Source organism: Dermacentor variabilis, chromosome 1 (assembly GCF_050947875.1).
Source record: "Dermacentor variabilis isolate Ectoservices chromosome 1, ASM5094787v1, whole genome shotgun sequence".
In the NCBI taxonomy this organism is placed as follows: Eukaryota; Metazoa; Arthropoda; class Arachnida; order Ixodida; family Ixodidae; genus Dermacentor; species Dermacentor variabilis.
This window is the reverse complement of record NC_134568.1, coordinates 28,802,361-28,823,748: the sequence shown is the minus strand read 5'-3', so window position 1 is coordinate 28,823,748 and position 21,388 is coordinate 28,802,361. Positions and strand designations below refer to the sequence as shown.

The window sequence follows — 21,388 nt, the reverse complement described above, 5'->3', positions numbered from 1 at the left end:
TCCTTAACATAACTATTGGCCCTATCACTGGTGTGGTTGAGGCAGCAGTTTTGGGGAACAACGTCCTACCCCTTATTCTGGGTGAAGACTGGTTTTTGGCAGCGCGAGCCCGCTTGACCTTCCAGCCACCAGAGCCCACTCAGCTACAACATCCAGCCACGGGTGTAACGCTTCTAGCGACTCAGCGTCTGGTCCCGCGAATGGCCAATGCCGTCATTTTAGCCCGCTCAAAACTTTTTGCGCCGGCAGAAGCAACATCCCAAGACTCTCTACAACGAGAACTCTTACCTTCGCCAAAAGAGCCTCCCTGTTAAGTTTTGGTGGCGAAGACAGTGCCGCTGGACAGCACCACTGCCGCACTAGAAGTCTGCACCACGGTGCCTGTAACCATCCACCCCGAACTTCCATCAGCCAGCCTAGGCAGCCAGCTCTCCCCTGAACAACAGTTTGTCATTGCTGACATACTGGCCAAGAACAATGCCGTCTTTTCTCGCCATGAAGATGACATTGGTCATTTTACCGACACTCAACATTGCATTGATTTGTTGCCCAATACTGTGCCGTACAGCCGCAGCCCTTACATATATACGCTAGAAGACACGCAATTCCTCGAAAGGCGAATTGAAAAGCTTCTTGCTCAAAATATCATCCTCCCTGCATCTGGCCCGTGGGCATTCCCAGTCGTTGTGGTGTCTCGCAGTGGAAAGAAACGCTTGTGTGTGAATTACATTCCACTGAATCAACGTACGATCAAGGTTGTGCACCCCCTACCACTGGTGGATGACATCATTCAGGACATCGCTGGCTGCGCCTACTTCGCCACAATGGACATTAAGTGCGGCTACTGGCAAGTCAGCCTGAGACCCCATGACTATGAGAAAACCGCATTCATCAGCCACCACGGAACTTACATGTGGACCCGAATGCCATTCGGATTAAAGAATGCGCCGTCCACATTTCAGCGAGCCATGCAACTGGTATTCCAAGACCTTCAGCCTCGCCTGGATAAATGCGGCATACGAGTATATCTCAATGACATCCTTGTCTATGCAAAGTCATTCGCCACATTCGCAGACTTGATGGAAGAGGCCCTCCAGTTGCTGCATACCAGTGGACTTAAGGCCTCACTTGAGAAATGTTCCTTCGGTCTCGCTTGCATCAAATTTCTTGTTCATCATTTCAAGCAAAGGTCATCGCCCGGATCCAGAAAGAGCAGCTGCCATGTACCGTATCGCAACTCCCCGAAACCAAAAGGAAGTCCTTTCCTGGATACAGGCAGCCAGCTTTTACCGTCGATTCATCAAGGGCTTCGCTAAAGTGGTAGCCCCTCTTGAAGCCCTTGTCAAGTCGTCCACATTTCTATGGTCCCCAGAATGCGAAAGTGCCTTCCGACTATTCGCTCAGCCCTTACCGAGCCACCACTGCTTCCTCATTTCAATCAATAAGCAGCAACAACAGTAACTACTGATGCTTCTCGTGAAGCCATAGGAGCAGTGTTGTCACAATTTCAGGATGGCAGAGAACGTGTTATTGCCTAAGCTAACCGATCCCTGACACTAGACGAACGCAAGCTTCACAGTAATGTGTGGGAAGGAATCGCAGTACATTGGGCAATAACAGTGAAATTTCGTCAGTATCTAATTGGAATCAAGTTCGTCCTAGTTACAGATAACTGGACTGTTGCTTGCTTGACCAAGTGTGTGAAACCATCGCGCAGATCTACGTCCATGCTCATGGACTTGGTTCAATTTGACTTCTGTGTCAGACATTTGCCTGGACGGCAGAATGTTGTAGCTGACCATTTGTCTCGACTTTCGTGTGCAGTCACACACTCCGCCCAAGCGCTGGCTACCGCTCGAGAAAAAGACCCTGAGTGCAGTGCAGTTCTTCAAAGCCTTGCTAATGGAGATGCCCTGGCCGAGTTCAACCTAATCGACAACATTCTATACCATCGGACATCTTCAGGAACCTATGCTGTTGTAGCGCCATCGTCATTGCGTCCCGCCATTCTCCAGGCACTACATGATGGTGCAAGTCACTTCGACGTTAAGAGGACTTTACACAAAGTGCAAGACCGCTACTGGTTGCCAGATATGGAAAAGGCAGTCAAGAGCTACGTGTCATCCTGCCAGTGCTGCCAGCAGTATAACCGTGCAACCTCTAGAAGTGTTGGTTTTCTTGGCGAAATGCCCACTTCAGATGTTCATTCTCAAGCATTGCTATCGACCACATAACTATGCCTCCCAGCAACTCATCTTGGTACATACTGAACGTGATTGATTTTGCGACTCGCTTTATTGCTCCAGGAGCCGTTCCGTCAACCTCGGCACGCGAAGTTATTCAGACTCTGCATAAAATATTTTATTGCTATGGTGCACCTGACCACTGCCTCTCAGACCGTGGGTCGGCCTTTGAGTCGACAGAGTTCAAGCGATTCATACATTTACATAACGTTGAGCTGCACTTTTCAACAGCCTACCGACCTGAAGGGAATGGCCTCGTTGAACGTAGCAATGGGACATTACTTACAGCATTACGCAAAATATGTGCTTTGGAACCTTTATCATGGCCTGCAAAGCTCCATGCAGCAGCCTTTGCGGTCAACACTTCGGTGAATTCTAGCACCAGCTTTTCGCCATTCCAATTACTCTTCAGCTACGTGCCTAAGGTTCCTCTCCAGCAACAACGGTCACTCCAACAAACTGGCCTTGTTGAGCGCGTCCTTGACGTAAGAGCGCAACGTTCAGAGGCATCTGCCAATTCAGAAGCAGCTCAAGCCTCCCGCAAACGCCACTATGATAGTACCCATCGCTCTCATAGCTTCACAGTAGGTGACCTAGTATGGATCAAACGTCAAGCGCAAGCGCCCCACGAGAAAATAGCACCACGCTTCAGAGGGCTCCACCGTCTCACTGAGCAGTTGACTGCATCCACATTCAAGGCTTTGCGTGTGTCAGGAATGACAGCTCTCCTGCTTAACCAGCCAAGAACTGTGCATGTTTCGCAAATTAAGTTGTATGTGCCTCTGTCATCTCCTGTGGCACACCTTTCGTCCAGCCTTGAAGGGGACACTTCCTCCACTACAGTCCATGATGATGAAACTGCCATCCACCAAACACAGCCTCAGCGCCAACCGCGTGTGCGCCACGTTCCCCGTCACTTGCGAGACTTCGTGCTTGAGTGACTATATGGACGCCAAGTTAGACCAAGGGACTTGGTCATCCGGACGGGAGTGGAATGTGAGTGACGTGATGGTGCTTGGCCCAGTTGGTGTGGGCTGCTACAGATGGTGCAACGTGACCTGCGCAGCAAGTAGCCGCACCGACATCGTAACCTACCTTGTCCTGCTTCCGTTTCCGGGAGCCTCGCTTGTTCTTGCTGTTTGCCCGCGATGGGCGAGTCAGTCAAGCCATTGCCGCTGGAGTGATCAGTCGGTGTGTTAAATGTAACTTTAACCCGCAAAAAACTGTTACTCTACTTGCCAGTTGTCCTGCGTTCAGCCCAAGCCTTACACTACAAGAAAAAGGCCTCTTTGTCGCATGGTCGATCAACTGCAGCAGGTGTCGGAAACCAGAGACAATTGAACACATATTTTTGGATTGCTCGGCCGCACTTTTCTTGTGGGACATTCTGCAACGTACACTGAAAAAGGAGTTACCTATCACACCGTACGGCATCTGTTTCCTTCCAATTACCAGTGAAGATGGTGTTTCTTATGACATGTTTATGGCGCTGATTCTACACAGTCTGTGGGAAACCCGCATGGATGTCAGGCATGAAAGATTGGTTATTCGCCCAGCTAGAGAGCATTTTACTGAAAGTATTTTGTTCTTGCGCGAGCCTTGCAATGCACGACTAAATAAGCCTGAATGGGCAACCTTGTTAGATGAACGCGACAGTCTAGAGCGTTATTAAAAATGTACGTCTGCCACTTGACGGTAGGTGGTTATATCACCAGACCACTGTACATACCATCCTTACGTCATCTTTATGACTGTTTCTGTGGTCAAAGAATGGCAACAAAGAAAAAAAACAAGAAAAAAGCCTGAGTGGCTCCGTCGGTAGAGCGTTACGCTTTTAACCTAACGGTCCAGGGTTCGAGCCCCTGCTCAGGCGAAACCGTAACGTTTTTTTTCCTTTTCTATGCGTACGAAAGATTGAATCCTTCTGAGCTGGTGCGAGAAGCTCTTTCTCGTGGTGTATTAGACTTTTAGCGTAACAGTTCTGGTTGATGGCTTATACTTCTTTTTCTTTTCCAATAGTGCGTTTTCTATGCAGGCAAAAGTTTGGGCAGCGTTCGTTGCAGGCCCGAGTAGCTCAGTCGGTAGAGCGTTAGGCTTTTAACCTAACGGTCCAGGGTTCGAGCCCCTGCTCGGGCGAAACCGTAACTTTTTTTCCTTTCTATGCGTACGAAAGTTTTGAGTCCTCCTGAGCTGGTGCGAGTAGATCTCTTTTGTGGACTGTTAGGCGTTTAATGCAACGGTTCTGGATGATGGCTTAACTTGTTTTTCTTTTCCAATATTGCGTTGTCTATGCAGGCGAAAGTTTGGGCAGCGTTCTTTGCAGGCCCGAGTAGCTCAGTGATTCGGCTTTCTGCCGCGCTAGCGAGCGGACGTGCCGATCATGAGCTCCGTAGGAGCGGCTTCAGCGGCCCAGCAGGGCCGCGGTACCAGGAGTTTTGCCTCAGAAGACCCGGAATACCAAGTTTTGCTGCCTCAATTGCCGACAGGTCGGATAGTTTTAAATACAGTTTTTCTGCATGCGGATGTGCGTGCCAGGCCGTATCGTGTGGAACATTTCCGAGATGCGTTGGCTAGCTTAGGCCTACTTGCTGATGTCATCGCCCTAGGGGCGTATCAGATGAGCCACGTTTGGGCGGTTACTTTCAAGAGCGACGAAGGCGTGAAAAAGCTCTCAAGCGCCAAGAACCTCAAGGTGAATGAACATCGGTGCATTGTCGTTGATCCTGCCAATCAGGCCGTGCGGCTGAAGTTGCATTGGATGCTCCATAACGTGTCGGACGAGGATATACGGACAGCCCTGTTACCGTTCGGAAAGGTCACGGACGTTTTCCATGAAAAGTGGCGTGTTCAAGGAGTTCAAGATAAAGCATCGTCGACACGGGCGGTGTCCCTGGTTCTGAAGACGGGTATGACCGTAGAAGACCTGCCCCATCAACTTCGTGTAGCTGGTGAGCAGACCCTAGTTGTGGTACCGGGCAGAGCACCCCTTTGCCTGAAGTGCCGAAACACCGGACATGTCCGACGTGACTGCCGCGTCCCGAAATGTGCAGTATGCCGTCGCTACGGCCACCAGGATACGGAATGTGTTAAGACTTACGCATCCGTCGCAGGACCTGCGCTTCGAGAGGACGTGGCTGACCTGTTAATGGATGAGGCTGACGTTGATGAGGCTTCCCGCGTGCTAGTACCACCGGCGGACATAGTTGCAACACCTTATGTGCCGGCTGCTAAAGCCACGAAGGTGGTAAATGTGCTGCCTACGAGCCCGAAAGATGCAGTGCAAAGGGCACGCGACGAAGGAGCCAAAGAAGAAACGGCCGCAAAATCCGCCACTGCCGAGGAGGCCGCCACGGAGCACGGACCGGCAACTCCCTTGATGGACGTCGAAGAATCGAGTGCAAGCAATGTGGCTATGAAAAGAGCGAGGGACTCGACCGGCAACCTGGACGGCAGCCTGGACGGCAACCTTGACAACGGGGCCAAAGACGAGCCGCCGCCAAAAGCGCAGGCGGGTCGTCGTGTGCCCGTGCGCCCGAAGCCAAACATCCCGCCGGACAGACGGCCGGCGGCAAAACCGCCTAAGTAGGACTCGGCGCCTACTGGGGCGCCCGGACTAACGTCGTGAAGAGATGGCGTCCTTTTTGGAATCGGGCTTCGCGTACGCTCTAAAGGTACGCGTGTGGATCGAGCGGTTTTCAGTGCAAAAGTTATGCATGCAAATTTTTCTACAGTGTGTCTGGATCGCTTGTTCTTCAGCGACACCGTGCGATCGGCTTGCTTTTGCAGATAAATGGCGGTGAAACTAGAGAGAGCACTGAGAGTTGCCACGTTAAATGTCCGTGGCCTTGGAGCGCGAAGGAGGCAGTATCAACTTAGCCGCTTGTGTATGGAGAAGGAACTCGATGTAGTTGCCTTACAAGAAACTAAGGTCGAAACCCAAGAGCAGACCGATCGCATGGTGACGCCTTTCACGGCGCATTACAATGTGTGCGTGTGCCATGCGAATGGCACATCAGGCGGATGTGCGTTGTTAATACGGAAGAGTGCTGGTATTATTGAAGAAAGTGTAACTGTTTCTGAAACTGGCCGCTTGCTTATTGTAGATTTTTCTTTTTCTCACGATTTGTGGCGGCTCGTATGCGTTTATGCGCCAAACAATGTGAATGATCGATTTTTGTTTTTTGAATGTATCGAGCAATATCTAAAATGTGATCGCTTTGTCATATTACTTGGTGATTTTAACTGTGTGTGTTCTCCGGAAGACCGACTAAAAAGGGAAAGGGTTCGCGATAAAAGTGCTCTCCTTTTGAGCAGACTAATTGAAGACCACAACTTAGAAGATGTGGGCCTAGTCCTCACTGATGGTATGATTCCGCAGTACACGCACATTCAGCGAAATAGCCGAGCAAGGCTGGACAGAGTGTATGTTTCTGACGACTTGATCACCCTTTGTAATAGTTATAACGTCGCACCGCAATCGTTCACGGACCATAGCCTGGTAAGCTTCTCGATTGGGGAAAAAGTTAAAAGAACACGATTCAACTGGAACATGTGGAAATTCAACGAAAAGCTGCTTGATGATGAACCATTTGTGCGCAGAGTTAAGGAAAAGATAACAGAGTTGATGACAAATGAGGGTGAATATTTTACTGCCACATGGGAGGAATTTAAGATTCAAGTTAAGTTCATTGCAATAGAAAGAGGAAGCAGCCTTCAGCACGATAAATTACAGAAACAAAGAGAGCTGCAAAGACAGCTAGAATATCTGTCAAGCGCACAAAATGCGGGTCACGATCTATTAGCTGAAAACGTAAAGAAAGTAAGACACGAGCTTGAAGTTATCGACGCCGAGCGATACAAAGCAGCAGTTATACGCGCTAGAAGCGAACGCATATGGATGGGTGAGATACCAAACAAACGGGCAATGAGCGATGAAAAGCGTCACGCGTCAAGAAATGAGATCCAACAGATACGTCTTCAAAACGAGGTGACGTCAGACGCTTCGTCGATTGAGAAAGCTTTTGTGGAACACTATCGCGAATTGTTCGGCAATGTGACTCCTTCTGGACTGGCCTTCGAGAGTGAATTCATGAGCGAGATGCCAAGGTTGGATGACGACGTTAGAGAAAGTCTTGAGAGACCAATAGCTGTGTCCGAGATTAAAAGGGCGATAGAAGAACTGCCATCAGGCAAATCGCCACGGCCGGACGGCCTAGGCGCCGCTTTTTACAAGGCATTCAGTCAGGAGTTTGCGTGTATAATGCACCGACTACTCTCAGAGGCGTATGAATTTAAAAAAGTACCACCCTCATTCCAGACTTCGCACATAGTATTAATTCCGAAAACCGATGAACGGGAAAAGCTCCTTTCAGTAAGTTCATACAGACCGATAAGTCTGACCAACACAGATTACAAAATATTTATGAAAGTACTGGCTCGACGATTTCAAAGCGTGATTCAGCAGCTTGTAGGGCCACACCAGACGTGTGGCATTAAAGGCCGCACCATTTTCACGAACACCCACATCGCAAGGAATGTGCTTGAATGTTGCGATGCCATTGGGGGTCGGGTGGCCATGTTGCAGCTAGACCTTGCGAAGGCGTTCGACCGGGTGTCACATGAGGTGCTTTTCGCTATACTGCAGTACTGTAATGTTGGGAGCGTCATTGTAGATGGCGTTAAAATGGCTTATGAAGACTGTTACATGCAGCTTATAGTTAATAAGTGTCTTAGTTCGCGGGTGCCACTCCGCTCGTCTGTACGGCAAGGCTGTCCCTTGTCTCCCTTGCTTTTTGCCCTGTACCTCGAACCCTTTTGTATGGCAGTCATACGGAATGAAAACATTCGTGGTTTTAGGCTGCACGCCGCAGAAGTTAAAATGCTAGCTTATGCAGATGACGTCGCCGTCTTTTGTGAAGACAGGGAAAGCGTGGTCGAGGCTGTCCGCCTTGCAAGATCCTTTTGTAGGTACACTGGTGCCCAGATAAACTTCGAAAAAAGTGTTGGGATATGGCATGGAAGCTGGGACGCGACACCCACAAAATTCGCCGGTATGCAGTGGACTACAGTGCCTCCACTGTATCTAGGAGTGCCCCTTGAGCACTATCGGGACTCGACACAGTTGTGGACCGGCCAAATAGAATCAATGAAAGAAAAGATAAAAGGATGGCAGGGCCGGGGATTGTCAGTGTTTGCACGTGCTTCAGCTTGCAATATATTTTTAATTGCCAAAGTTTGGTACATACTGCAAGTAATGTTCATGTCCCGTGTAAACGTTCAAAAAATGCATCGAGTGTTTGCTACCTTCATCTGGAACTCCACTTGGGAGCGATCCAGTCGAACAAATCTTTTTCGCACAGTTCGAAATGGGGGCCTTGGGCTCTCACACTTGTTCATTAGACAGATCGTATCGCGGTTCATCTTCCTGCGAGATGAAAGAAATGTTTTCCTCCGTACGGTCATTCAGGCGAAAATGGCAACAGAACTGCCTGAATTTGTTGTGTCCACATCTAGTGCTATCACTAGAGCGACTGGGTACTATCGTGAAGTCGTTGCATCTTTTAGAATACTCTGCGCACGTTTTTCGCTGGAGTACTTGTGCTCAGTGAGAAGAAAGAAACTGTACGCAGATTTAGTTGACAGTATGTTACCTATCCCACTGTATAGGAGTGTTTACTGTGGAGGCCCAGGAAAAGATGTGCTGAAACGAGTCAAAAGGATGCCTGTAAGACCTGCTGCGAAAACTTTCTTTTTCCACCTACACACGAACACCCTCCCCGTTAAAGTATGGCTAGAACAGAAAGGAATATTCGTACCCTGGACTACCGATTGCCGGCTGTGTAAAAAGCCTGAAACAATTGAACACGCCTTCATTGAGTGTTGGGACGCTGTCTTTCACTGGGACATCTTGCAGCGCACTCTTAAAAAAGAACTCCCCATAAACCCCTATGGAATTCGGTTCCTTCCAGTTGAAAGCGATGACGGGCCACCGTTCGACATGTTCATGTTGCTGGGTCTCCACAGTTTGTGGAAAACAAGAATGGCTGTACGTCATGCTGATGTGAATGTGTGCTCTGCGCGAGAGAACTTCATTGAAAGTATGTCACTATTACGAGAAGTGTATCGTGCACAAAGCGAAACCCCAGACTGGGTTAGCATCCTTGATGAGCTGGTGTGCCTCAAGAAATTTTAGCGACCATCCCACCTGATGTGATGTGGGTGCACTGTGTATATGGATTTGTTTTTTTTTTGTGTGTTAATGTCTAAGCAGGCAATAAAGAAAAAAAAAAGCCCGAGTAGCTCAGTCGGTAGAGCGTTGCGCTTTAACCTAACGGTCCAGGGTTCGAGCCCCTGCTCGGGCGAGACCGTAGCTTTTTTTCCTTTTCTATGCGTACGAAAGTTTTGAATCCTTCTGAGCTGGTGCGAGTAGATCTGTTTTGTGGACTGTTAGGCGTTTAATGCAACGGTTCTGGATGATGGCTTAACTTGTTTTTCTTTTCCAATATTGCGTTGTCTATGCAGGCGAAAGTTTGCGCAGCGTTCATTGCAGGCCCGATTAGCTTAGTCGGTAGAGCGTTAGGCTTTTAACCTAACGGTCCAGGGTTCGAGCCCCTGCTCGGGCGAAACCGTAACTTTTTTTCCTTTCTATGCGTACGAAAGTTTTGAGTCCTCCTGAGCTGGTGCGAGTAGATCTGTTTTGTGGACTGTTAGGCGTTTAATGCAACGTTTCTGGATGATGGCTTAACTTGTTTTTCTTTTCCAATATTGCGTTGTCTATGCAGGCGAAAGTTTGGGCAGCGTTCTTTGCAGGCCCGAGTAGCTCAGTCGGTAGAGCGTTACGCTTTTAATTTAACGGTCCAGGGTTCGAGCCCCTGCTCGGGCGAGACCGTAGCTTTTTTTCCTTTTCTATGCGTACGAAAGTTTTGAATCCTTCTGAGCTGGTGCGAGTAGCTCTTTCTCGTGGTGTATTAGGCTTTTAACGTAACAGTTCTGGTTGATGGCTTATACTTTTTTTCTTTTCGAATAGTGCGTTTTCTATGCAGGCAAAAGTTTGCGCAGCGTTCGTTGCAGGCCCGAGTAGCTCAGTCGGTAGAGCGTTAGGCTTTTAACCTAACGGTCCAGGGTTCGAGCCCCTGCTCGGGCGAAACCGTAACTTTTTTTCCTTTCTATGCGTACGAATGTTTTGAGTCCTCCTGAGCTGGTGCGAGTAGATCTGTTTTGTGGACTGTTAGGCGTTTAATGCAAAGGTTCTGGATGATGGCTTAACTTGTTTTTCTTTTCCAATATTGCGTTGTCTATGCAGGCGAAAGTTTGGGCAGCGTTCTTTGCAGGCCCGAGTAGCTCAGTCGGTAGAGCGTTACGCTTTTAACCTAACGGTCCAGGGTTCGAGCCCCTGCTCGGGCGAGACCGTAGCTTTTTTTCCTTTTCTATGCGTACGAAAGTTTTGAATCCTTCTGAGCTGGTGCGAGTAGCTCTTTCTCGTGGTGTATTAGGCTTTTAACGTAACAGTTCTGGTTGATGGCTTATACTTTTTTCTTTTCCAATAGTGCGTTTTCTATGCAGGCAAAAGTTTGCGCAGCGTTCGTTGCAGGCCCGAGTAGCTCAGTCGGTAGAGTGTTAGGCTTTTAACCTAACGGTCCAGGGTTCGAGCCCCTGCTCGGGCGAAAGCGTAACTTTTTTTCTTTCTATGCGTACGAAAGTTTTCACTCCTGAGCTGGTGCGAGTAGATCTGTTTTGTGGACTGTTAGGCGTTTAACGCAACGGTTCTGGATGATGCCTTAACTTGTTTTTCTTTTCCAATAGTGCGTTTTCTATGCAGGCGAAACTTTGGGCAGCGTTCTTTGCAGGCCCGAGTAGCTCAGTCGGTAGAGCGTTGCGCTTTAACCTAACGGTCCAGGGTTCGAGCCCCTGCTCGGGCGCGACCGTAGCTTTCTTTCCTTTTCTATGCGTACGAAAGTTTTGAATCCTTCTGAGCTGGTGCGAGTAGCTCTTTCTCGTGGTGTACTAGGCTTTTAACGTAACAGTTCTGGTTGATGGCTTATACTTTTTTCTTTTCCAATAGTGCGTTTTCTATGCAGGCAAAAGTTTGCGCAGCGTTCGCTGCAGGCCCGAGTAGCTCAGTCGGTAGAGTGTTAGGCTTTTAACCTAACGGTCCAGGGTTCGAGCCCCTGCTCGGGCGAAAGCGTAACTTTTTTTCTTTCTATGCGTACGAAAGTTTTCACTCCTGAGCTGGTGCGAGTAGATCTGTTTTGTGGACTGTTAGGCGTTTAACGCAACGGTTCTGGATGATGCCTTAACTTGTTTTTCTTTTCCAATAGTGCGTTTTCTATGCAGGCGAAACTTTGGGCAGCGTGCTTTGCAGGCCCGAGTAGCTCAGATTCCACTTCCGGCCACCGTAGTGTACGGTCGTGTAATGTCGAGCTCCCTTGGAGCGGCGAATGCGGCTCAGCAGGGCCGCGGTAACAGGACAGATGCACAGGATTCTACGGTCTATGACGTTATTTTGCCACAACTACCATCAGGTTCGTCTGTTTTGAATACTGTTTTTCTTCACGGCAGCGTTAAAGCCAGGCCGTATCGAGCTGGGGATTTCCGAGATACATTGGATCGTCTGGAACTGCTCCCCGAGGTAGTTGCCTTGGGGGCGTTTCAGATGAACCACGTGTGGGCGGTGACCTTCAAGAGTGCGGAAGGAATGAAGAAGTTTCTCGCCGTAACTGATGTGACTGTGAAGAATCACCGCTGCCTCGTGATAGATCCGAGTACCCATACTCTCCGGCTAAGGCTCTATTAGCTGCTTTACCACATACAAGATGAAGACGTGCGCGCTGCTCTTGCACCGTACGGCAAAGTGACGGATGTTTGCACTCAAGCCTCGGCGAGTAGCGACCAAGAAGACATGGACGTCGCGAACAGCTCGTCTGCGAAACGGCCACACACGCAAGTTTCTGAAGGTGACGAAGGGGGCAGTGGTAAGGTACAGGAGCCGCCCAGGAAAGAAAGTTCGTACCGCCGTCCTTCTTTCAAACCCAAGCCTCACATTCCGCCGGATTCCAGTCCGACAGTACCGAAGGCGCCCCCGTAATAACGAGGGCGTCACCCAGCAATGCCTGTATGCGAGGTGAGGGACGGGCTGCAAAGTACATTTGTATAGTTCGGCCGCTTTTGCCTAGGAAAGAATTGACCCGCCGTGGTTGCTCAGTGGCTATGGTGTTGGGCCGCTGAGCACGAGGTTGCGGGATCGAATCCCGGCCACGGCGGCCGCATTTCGATGGGGGCGAAATGCGAAAACACCCGTGTGCTTAGATTTAGGTGCACGGTAAAGAACCCCAGGTGGTCAAAATTTCCGGAGTCCTCCACTACGGCGTGCCTCATAATCAGAAAGTGGTTTTGGCACGTAAAACCCCAAATATTATATTATATTATTATTAGGAAAGAATTGTGCGCCTTCCGAGCAACTGCAGGATGTATGGGTTCGCTTGAATTAGTGTGCCGGTTTTTCTTCTTCTGAAAAAAAAAATGGCTTTAAAATCTGGAATAGCACTACGCATTGGTACGCTCAATGTCTGAGGCCTGGGCGCGAAAAGGCGACAGTACCAGGTCAGCCGGTTATTGCAAGAAAATGATTTAGACATAGTCGCTCTACAGGAAACAAAAATTGAAAGTGAAGAGTGAACCGACCGAATGGTTCAAACATTTAGAGCGCGGTACAGTGCATGCGTTTCCCATGCTGTCGGCAGTTCCGGTGGGTGTGTTTTGTTGTTGCGGAAATCTTTAGAAATTGTTCAGGAATCTGTATTTGTTTGTGATGAAGGTCGAATGATTGTGTGTGAGTTTTCGCTCTGGGATTCTGAGTGGCGGGTAATTTGCATATACGCCCCAAATAATGAAAGAGAACGCCGTGACTTTTTTGGAAAGCTTGATGTCTATTTGAAATCTCAGCGCTATATCATTTTGCTGGGAGACTTCAATTGTGTTTGTTTTTCTGACGACCGGAATAACACATTGCTTGTACGCGATCAAAGTGCAGGTTTATTGCTTGCAGCAACCCGAGAGCGTGAATTAGATGTTGGTGCGGTGTTTTGCAGTGGAAAGCAGACTTTGTTTACGCATTTCCAACGGGGCAGTCACGTTCGATTAGATCGAGCTTATATATCAGCGAGACTGGTTCGGTTGTGTAGAAGCTATGACGCGAGGCACGTATCCTTCAGCGACCATAGTCTGGTAATGTTCTCGCTCGGCAAGAGAAAAGAAAACCGGCCTTTTAATTGGTACTTATGGAAATTCAACGTCAAACTTCTGGACGACGCAACCTTTCACGCGTTTATAAAAGAACGTATACGAGAGATGCTTGCTTGTGAATCCGCGGGGTTTATAGCGATGTGGGAAGAGTTTAAACAAGAATTCAAAATAACAGCCATTGAAAGAGCCTGTGTGTTACGCTACAATGAAAAAAGAAAAGAAAATGAATTGCCAAATAAGCTTAATGTATTGTTGTCGATAAAATGCACTCAGCCAGGAGAGTTGTCAACAGAGATAAGGAATATAAAAATGAGCTTGAAATCATTGATGTCAAGAGATATGGGGGGTCAGTGATACGTGCGCGCTCAGAGCATTTGTGGCTCGGGGAAACGCCCACAAGACGCTCTTTGAGCGAAGAGAAAAGATACGCATCGCAAAATGAAATGATAAAATCGAATACGGCAACGTGCGTAGTAGCGATAGTAATACAATACAACGTGCCTTCTTCGAGCACTACAGATAGTTGTTAAGCTGCAAAGGAGCGGTAGAAACTGGCTTTGATAGCGAATACTTGACTTTAATGCCGAGGCTAGATGATGACGTCAAGACAGTCCTCGAGGAACCGATTACGTTGAATGAGATCGAAACGGCAATTGATGAACTCAAACCTGGAAAGGCGCCCGGACCTGATGGCCTAGGCGCAGCTTTCTACAAGGCATTTACGCATCAACTAGCAGCCATTTTACACCGTGTTCTAGCCGAGGCTTACGAAGTAAAATACATGCCGCCTTCTTTCCGAAAAATCATACCGTGCTGATCCCGAAATGCGATGACCCTCTAAAGCTGCTTTCAGTACGGTCGTATCGCCCCATAACTTTATCCAATGTAGATTATAAGACATTCATGAAGGTGTTAGCAAGAAGGTTGCAATCAGCGATGACATCAATAGTAGGCCCACACCAAACCTGTGGCATAAGAGGCCGGTCGATACTTAATAACATACATGTGGCAAGAAGTATTCTGGAGTGTTGCGATGCCTGGGAAGGAAGAGTTGCTATGATGCAACTCACATGGAGAAGGCCTTCGACCGTGTTGTGCACAGTGTGCTCTTTTCTATTCTAGAGCACGTAAATGTTGGAAACATTATATTAGGAGGCTTAAAACTGTCTTTCGAAGGGTGTAGCACGAACTTATTAGTGAATAAACAACTCTCTGTTAATATTAGCTTATGCAGAAGCATAAAACAAGGATGCCCGGCTTCGTCACTTCTCTTCGCAATTTACTTGGTGCCTTTTTGATTAAAAGTTATACACAATGAAAAAATACGCGGTTTTCGTTTAATAGGTAGTGAAGTCAAAATTCTCTCGTATGCGGATAATGTAGCCGTCTTTTGTGGGGATAAAGAAAGTGTCCGTGAAACTGTTAAACAAGCTCGAACGTATTGCAATATGTCTGGAAGCGCTGTTAACTGGGAGAAGTGCGCCGGTTTTTGGCATGACAGCTGGGATGAGAAGCTGAATGTCTTTGAAAATTTCCAATGGACAGTCTCTCCTACAAAATATCTAGGAGCACCTTTAAACTGGTATGATGAGCCTTCAGAATACTGGAAAGAAGAAGCTGAGAGAATGCGCCAGAAAACTACGAAATGGGGCGGAAAAAATTTATCGATATTTACCAGGTCAACTATTGGCAATACGTTCCTTGTTGCGCGAATTTGGTATGTGTTGTAGGTGCTCGCTATGTCACGAACTAGTGTGCAGAGATTTCATAGAATTCTTGCATCGTTTCTATGGAATTCAACATGGGAACGCACAAGTCGTCTTAACTTATTTCACTCACTGAAAGCAAGAGCGCTTGGCTTAGCTCATCTTTTTCTGAGGCAGATTGTCTCAAGGTTTATTTTCTTGCGGGACCAGCATGGGACCCCTTTTTGCGAGCAGTGCTTCAAGTGAGTCTGCAGAATGCTCTTCCTGAGTTTATTGTGTCATCGTGTGGCGTTACTGGAAGCGGCTTGTGCGTATATCTACGCGAAGTTGTAAGTGCTTTCAAGATCCTTCAAGTACGTTTCTCGATTGATTATCTCATTATAGTATCAAAGAAACAATTGTACAAAGATCTCCGTGATGGGATGCTTCCAGTTCCTTTATATCGAGCCATTTTTTCTGTCGGTCCGGGTATGGATGTTTTAAAGAGAGTTAAAAAAAATACCGGTTCGGTCGTCTGTGAAAACTTTTTTTTTTTCAACTCCATAGTGGCACGCTCCCAGTCAAACCCTGGCTGCAGGAAAAGGGCTTTTTTCTTCCCTGGTCAGTTGGCTGCATTTTATGCCGCAAGCCAGAAACAGTAACACATATATTCCTATACTGTTTAGATTCAATTTTTCATTGGTACGTCCTTCAGAGAACGCTGAAAAAAAGATTTGCCCCTCACACTATATGCAATTACTTTTCTTGCGGTTAACAATGACGGGGGTGTGCCCTATGACATGTTCATGGTATTAAGCATACATAGCATGTGGAAAACAAGAATGGCTGTTAGACATGCAGACCCTATTGTAAGATCGGTAAGAGAAAACTTCATTGAAAGCATTGCCTATATCCGAGATGTGTACCAATCCCAGGACGAACAGCCAACATGGTATCCTGTACTTAATGACCTAGTGTCATTAAAGCGTTTTTAGCAATGTCGCGTCAACAAGCTACTGGTTGGCGCTTTTAACATTTTTGTGTTGGTTTCTGTTTTGTTTTTTCACATTGGAAATTAATAAAAAAAATGCCCGAGAAGCTCAGTCGGTAGAGCGTTACGCTTTTAACCTAACGGTCCAGGGTTCGAGCCCCTGCTCGGGCGAGACCGTAGCTTTTTTTCCTTTTCTATGCGTACGAAAGTTTTGAATCCTTCTGAGCTGGTGCGAGTAGCTCTTTCTCGTGGTGTATTAGGCTTTTAACGTAACAATTCTGGTTGATGGCTTATACTTTTTTCTTTTCCAATAGTGCGTTTTCTATGCAGGCAAAAGTTTGCGCAGCGTTCGTTGCAGGCCCGAGTAGCTCAGTCGGTAGAGCGTTAGGCTTTTAACCTAACGGTCCAGGGTTCGAGCCCCTGCTCGGGCGAAACCGTAACTTTTTTTCCTTTCTATGCGTACGAAAGTTTTGAGTCCTCCTGAGCTGGTGCGAGTAGATCTGTTTTGTGGACTGTTAGGCGTTTAATGCAACGGTTCTGGATGATGGCTTAACTTGTTTTTCTTTTCCAATATTGCGTTGTCTATGCAGGCGAAAGTTTGGGCAGCGTTCTTTGCAGGCCCGAGTAGCTCAGTCGGTAGAGCGTTACGCTTTTAACCTAACGGTCCAGGGTTCGAGCCCCTGCTCGGGCGAGACCGTAGCTTTTTTCCCTTTTCTATGCGTACGAAAGTTTTGAATCCTTCTGAGCTGGTGCGAGTAGCTCTTTCTCGTGGTGTATTAGGCTTTTAACGTAACAGTTCTGGTTGATGGCTTATACTTTTTTCTTTTCCAATAGTGCGTTTTCTATGCAGGCAAAAGTTTGCGCAGCGTTCGTTGCAGGCCCGAGTAGCTCATTCCACTTCCGGCCACCACAGCGGACGGTCACGGAATGTTGTGCTCCGTAGGGGCGGTTCATGCGGCCCAGCCGGGCCGCGGTATCAGGCTTACGGAAACGTCTTCACAGGATTACCAGCTTGTTTTGCCGCATCTGCCATCAGGTATGACCGTGTGTAATACCGTGTTTTTGCACGGTGATTTGAAGGCCAGGCCCTATCGAGTCGAACATTTTCGTGATGCGCTTGACCGTCATAAGCTGTTGCCGGAGGTGGTGGCCCTCGGGGCCTACCAGATGAACCATGTCTGGGCTATAACATTCAAGGACGAAGTCGGAAAAAAGAAGCTGCTGTCAGCGAAGGCCTTTAGCGTCAAAGAACACCGCTGCGTCGCTATTGACCCTTGCAACCAGGATATTAGAATGAAGCTGTTCTGGCTCCTTCACACGACTCCCGACGAGGACGTCAGAGCAGCCTTGGCGCCGTTCGGAACGGTGACCGAAATTTCCAGGGAGCGGTGGCGAGTACCAGGGTGCGGCGACAAAGGTTCTCACACGCGTCTGGTATCGTTACGGCTGAAGGCTGGTATGACCATGGAAGACATCCCGCATCAGCTACGAGTATCAGAGGACCATGCGCTCGTGATCGTGCCAGGCAGAGCTCCGCTCTGCCTCCGATGCCGCGGCACCGGCCATATACGGCGCGAGTGCCGTGTGCCACGCTGTGGGCTCTGTCGTCGTTTCGGCCTCGACGAGACCCAGTGCGTGAGAAGCTACGCTAACGTGACCGGGTCTGGCCGGAGCGACGCGTTAGACGAGCACTTGATGGATCAAGCGGACGCGGAAGAGACTGCTGGAGCGGGCGGAGATCCACGAGGCACGGAAGAGAAGCCAGTGGTCATGGCAAGCGTCAAGTGCCAACCCAGAAAGGGCAATAGCGAGGCAGTGGCCAAGAACGAAGTGCAAGGTGAACCGTCTGCAGAAAATTCTACGGTGCGTGAAAGTGGGGGCGACGCGGAGGCTGCCGAGGGCGTTCTGCGACAGGGCAACTCTGGCGCTGCCTTCATCGAAGAATCCGGCGAGCAAATGGACCACGCCAGCGCCGTTCCCAAAGAGACCTCGCGAAATACCCGATCAAGATGGCAGGCTTGAGCAAGACGACGGTATCAGCTGCGAAGGGCCACCCACGAAGGCTTCCTCTTTCCGGCGGTCTACACTCAAGCCCAAGCCGAACGTTCCGCTCGAGAGGAGGCCGACGCGAGAATATCCACCTGAGGGGCGTCAGACGCCCACCAATCCGCCAGGTGGTCGGCAGACGCCGACCGTCCCACCAGACGGGCGACAGACGCCGGCTGTCCCACCAGATAAGCGGACAACGCCGACAGTTCCCCCGCGGTAGCGGGGTGCTGTTTGGTAGAAGGCTCAGTAAGGACTAGGTGCTGCGGAACCTTTAAGTGAATGATGAGTAGCGCATTTGGTAACGTCATGCCTTCGCCGTATGAGACGGAGCTTATGATGGTGCAGGATTCTGTTGTTGTAAGTTTGGCGGTCTTTGATTTCCGAAATGTATTGTAGTTTGCGCTTGCTCTTCTCTTTCAATGGCAAATAATCATGGAATAGCAATACGTATTGGCACGCTTAACGTACGAGGGTTAACGGCTAGACGGCGACAAGCACAATTAAGTCGCCTGATGCTGGAAAATGACATAGATATTCTTGCTGTTCAAGAAACTAAAATTGAAAGCGAAGAGCAAACGGACAAAATGGTTCAGGTTTTTAAATCGCGTTACAACACTTGTGTTTGTCATGGAGTAGGTAAGGCCGGTGGCTGTCTTTTATTTTTGCGTAATTCAATAGGTATTGTTGAGCAGAGTGTAATGTCTGCCCAAGATGGGCGATTGGTCCTATGTGATTTCTCTTTCAATAATGTTGATTGGCGAATTGTCTGTGTGTACGCTCCAAACAAAATTAGTGATAGGAAAATTTTTTTTAACTTTGTTGAGTCACACCTGACGTGTGAAAGAAATGTTGTTCTTCTTGGTGACTTCAATTGTGTTTGCATGTCCGAAGATAGGGTGCCCAGTAAAATAATACGGGATACAAGTGCGCATCAACTCTGCGCAATCGTGGCAGACTATGATTTAGTAGACGTTGGAAGCATATTAAGCGGTAACAGTGTTGTTTTTACTCATTTCCAAGGGCAGAGTCACGCTCGACTAGATCGTTTGTACGTATCAGCAAACCTTGCGCGAACGGTCACTAGCTACGCAGTAAAGCACGTGAGCTTCAGTGATCACAGCCTAGTAACGTGTACATTAGGCACGAAACATAGAGGGTCTCACTTTAACTGGGAACTGTGGAAAATGAACGAAACGATCTTAAGTGATGAATGGTTTGTCAAAAAGGTAAAAGGAAAAATTGACGTAATGCAAATAGATGCTACAACAAATTGGGCTGAGCTGTGGGAGCAGTTTAAAATTGAAGTGAAAATGAGTGCGATCGAGAGGGCTTGTGTGAAGCGTCATAAAGCTAAACAAAGAGGGAAAGAACTGCAAAGCATGCTCGATTATTTTCTAAACGCGGAGTGCACAATACCGGGATTGTTTTCCAAACAGATTAGAGAAATTAAACGCGAACTTGAAAGGGTGGACGCTCAAATTTACCAAGGAGCCGCGATAAGAGCACGATCCGAGAGGCTGTGGCTGGGAGAGGCGCCAACTAAGCGCACGCTCAGTGACGAAAAGGGTTACGCATCCAAAAACATAATTAAAGAAATTTGTTTTAACAACACAATGTCAAAAGACCCAGAAGTAATTGCAAAAGCTTTCGTTGAACACTACCGAGCGTTGCTCGGTAGGCAGGTGCCCGTAACAGAAGAGTTTGTAAACACCTTTCTAACGGTTCTGCGAAAATTAGAAGACGAAATAAAAGAGGGACTCGAGAGACCAATCTCTGCGAAGCAAATTACAGAAGCCATAGAAGACTTGGGTAAAGGAAAGGCGCCTGGACCAGACGGCCTAGGAGCAGCTTTCTATAAAACTTTCAAGGCAGAAATAAGCGAGATACTGCACAGTGTAATATCAGAAGCTCATGAAACTAAGCACTTGCCGCCATCATTCAGAAAAAGTCATGTTGTGCTTATACCGAAAACCACCGATACGGTAAAGCTGAAATCTGTCGCTGGATACAGGCCCATAAGTCTTACGAATTCGGATTATAAAATCTACATGAAGGTGCTCGGAAAAACGATGCAGTCAGTTATTAAATCCATAGTAGGCCCACACCAAACATGCGGTATCAGGAATAGAACAATATTGTCGAATATTCACATCGCTAGGAGTATATTGGAATGCTGTGATGCGAACCTCGAATGTGTAGCAATGGTTCAGTTAGACCTAGAAAAAGCTTTTGACAGGGTTGCTCACAGCATACTTCTTGCCCTGCTAAAACACATTAATGTAGGCGAAGTGATTCAGGACGGAGTAGCCATGGCTTATGAGAACTGTTCCGCTCACCTTATAATCAATAAAAGACTCAGCGAAAATATACCAGTATTATCCAGTGTGCGCCAGGGGTGCCCTTTGTCGCCCTTACTTTTTGCGATTTTTCTTGAACCTTTCTGTTTGAAGGTACGAGAAAACGAAAACATTCGCGGCTACCGTCTTTTAACTCAGGAAGTAAAAATACTAGCTTACGCAGATGACATCGCACTTTTTTGCATTGACCAAGAGAGCATTCGGGAGGCAGTCAAGGATGCAAGAAAGTTTTGCAGTCTAACGGGGAGTGCCATAAGCTGGCCAAAAAGCTTAGGCTTCTGGCACGGTGAATGGGACAGCCGGCCTGCAGTGTTAGAAACAGTAGCGTTCACAGATACGCCAACCAGTTATCTTGGTGTTCCTTTGGAATACTATCGCGATACCACGACGCAATGGACTGAACAAACTGAGCGGGCTAAAGCACGAACAACGAAGTGGGGAGGCAAGAATCTGTCAATATTCACGAGTGTCACTGTCTGCAATTTATTTCTTGTCGTTAAAGTGTTTTATATGTTGCAAGTTTTATGTATATCCCGAGTGTGTCTACAAAAGTTGCACAGGGTTTTTGCTATGTTCGTGTGGGGATCAGGATGGGAGCGCACGAGTCGTCTGAATCTGTTTCATGCTGCGCAGAAAGGAGGGCTGGGTTTGTCGCATTTATTTTTGAAACAAGTAGTGTCGCGTTTCATGTTCTTGGGCGACGAAAGCGATTGTTTTTTGCGGTGCGTTATCCAGACGCGATTAGGTGACGCACTGCCAGAATATGTTGTGACGTCGTATGGCATACGTCAAGTGGTTGTCCGAGGTTTTTGTTTGAAGTGA

The 21,388-nt window shown here is 48.0% G+C and overlaps 2 protein-coding genes and 13 non-coding genes across 15 annotated transcripts in view; all 15 read left to right on the top strand.

The window, feature by feature from the left end:
- The window catches only part of LOC142576106 (peroxiredoxin-6-like), a 184,721-nt gene that overhangs the window by 116,032 nt on the left and 47,301 nt on the right, over window positions 1-21,388 (top strand). The gene's annotated exons all lie outside the window — the stretch shown is intronic.
- On the top strand, window positions 4,044-4,116 carry TRNAK-UUU (transfer RNA lysine (anticodon UUU)). Its single transcript has one exon. It is a non-coding gene; the product is annotated as a tRNA-Lys (tRNA).
- Window positions 4,307-4,379, top strand: TRNAK-UUU (transfer RNA lysine (anticodon UUU)). The gene has a single exon. It is a non-coding gene; the product is annotated as a tRNA-Lys (tRNA).
- Window positions 9,533-9,604, top strand: TRNAK-UUU (transfer RNA lysine (anticodon UUU)). The gene has a single exon. It is a non-coding gene; the product is annotated as a tRNA-Lys (tRNA).
- TRNAK-UUU (transfer RNA lysine (anticodon UUU)) lies at window positions 9,793-9,865 on the top strand. Its single transcript has one exon. It is a non-coding gene; the product is annotated as a tRNA-Lys (tRNA).
- Window positions 10,053-10,125, top strand: TRNAK-UUU (transfer RNA lysine (anticodon UUU)). The gene has a single exon. It is a non-coding gene; the product is annotated as a tRNA-Lys (tRNA).
- TRNAK-UUU (transfer RNA lysine (anticodon UUU)) lies at window positions 10,314-10,386 on the top strand. Its single transcript has one exon. It is a non-coding gene; the product is annotated as a tRNA-Lys (tRNA).
- On the top strand, window positions 10,574-10,646 carry TRNAK-UUU (transfer RNA lysine (anticodon UUU)). The gene has a single exon. It is a non-coding gene; the product is annotated as a tRNA-Lys (tRNA).
- Window positions 10,834-10,906, top strand: TRNAK-UUU (transfer RNA lysine (anticodon UUU)). The gene has a single exon. It is a non-coding gene; the product is annotated as a tRNA-Lys (tRNA).
- TRNAK-UUU (transfer RNA lysine (anticodon UUU)) lies at window positions 11,090-11,161 on the top strand. The gene has a single exon. It is a non-coding gene; the product is annotated as a tRNA-Lys (tRNA).
- TRNAK-UUU (transfer RNA lysine (anticodon UUU)) lies at window positions 11,349-11,421 on the top strand. The gene has a single exon. It is a non-coding gene; the product is annotated as a tRNA-Lys (tRNA).
- On the top strand, window positions 16,259-16,331 carry TRNAK-UUU (transfer RNA lysine (anticodon UUU)). Its single transcript has one exon. It is a non-coding gene; the product is annotated as a tRNA-Lys (tRNA).
- Window positions 16,519-16,591, top strand: TRNAK-UUU (transfer RNA lysine (anticodon UUU)). Its single transcript has one exon. It is a non-coding gene; the product is annotated as a tRNA-Lys (tRNA).
- Window positions 16,779-16,851, top strand: TRNAK-UUU (transfer RNA lysine (anticodon UUU)). The gene has a single exon. It is a non-coding gene; the product is annotated as a tRNA-Lys (tRNA).
- On the top strand, window positions 17,075-18,182 carry LOC142573953 (uncharacterized). Its single transcript, XM_075683157.1, has one exon. It carries the CDS (start codon window positions 17,088-17,090, stop codon window positions 18,180-18,182), a length of 1,095 nt encoding a protein of 364 aa, XP_075539272.1. The 5' UTR covers window positions 17,075-17,087.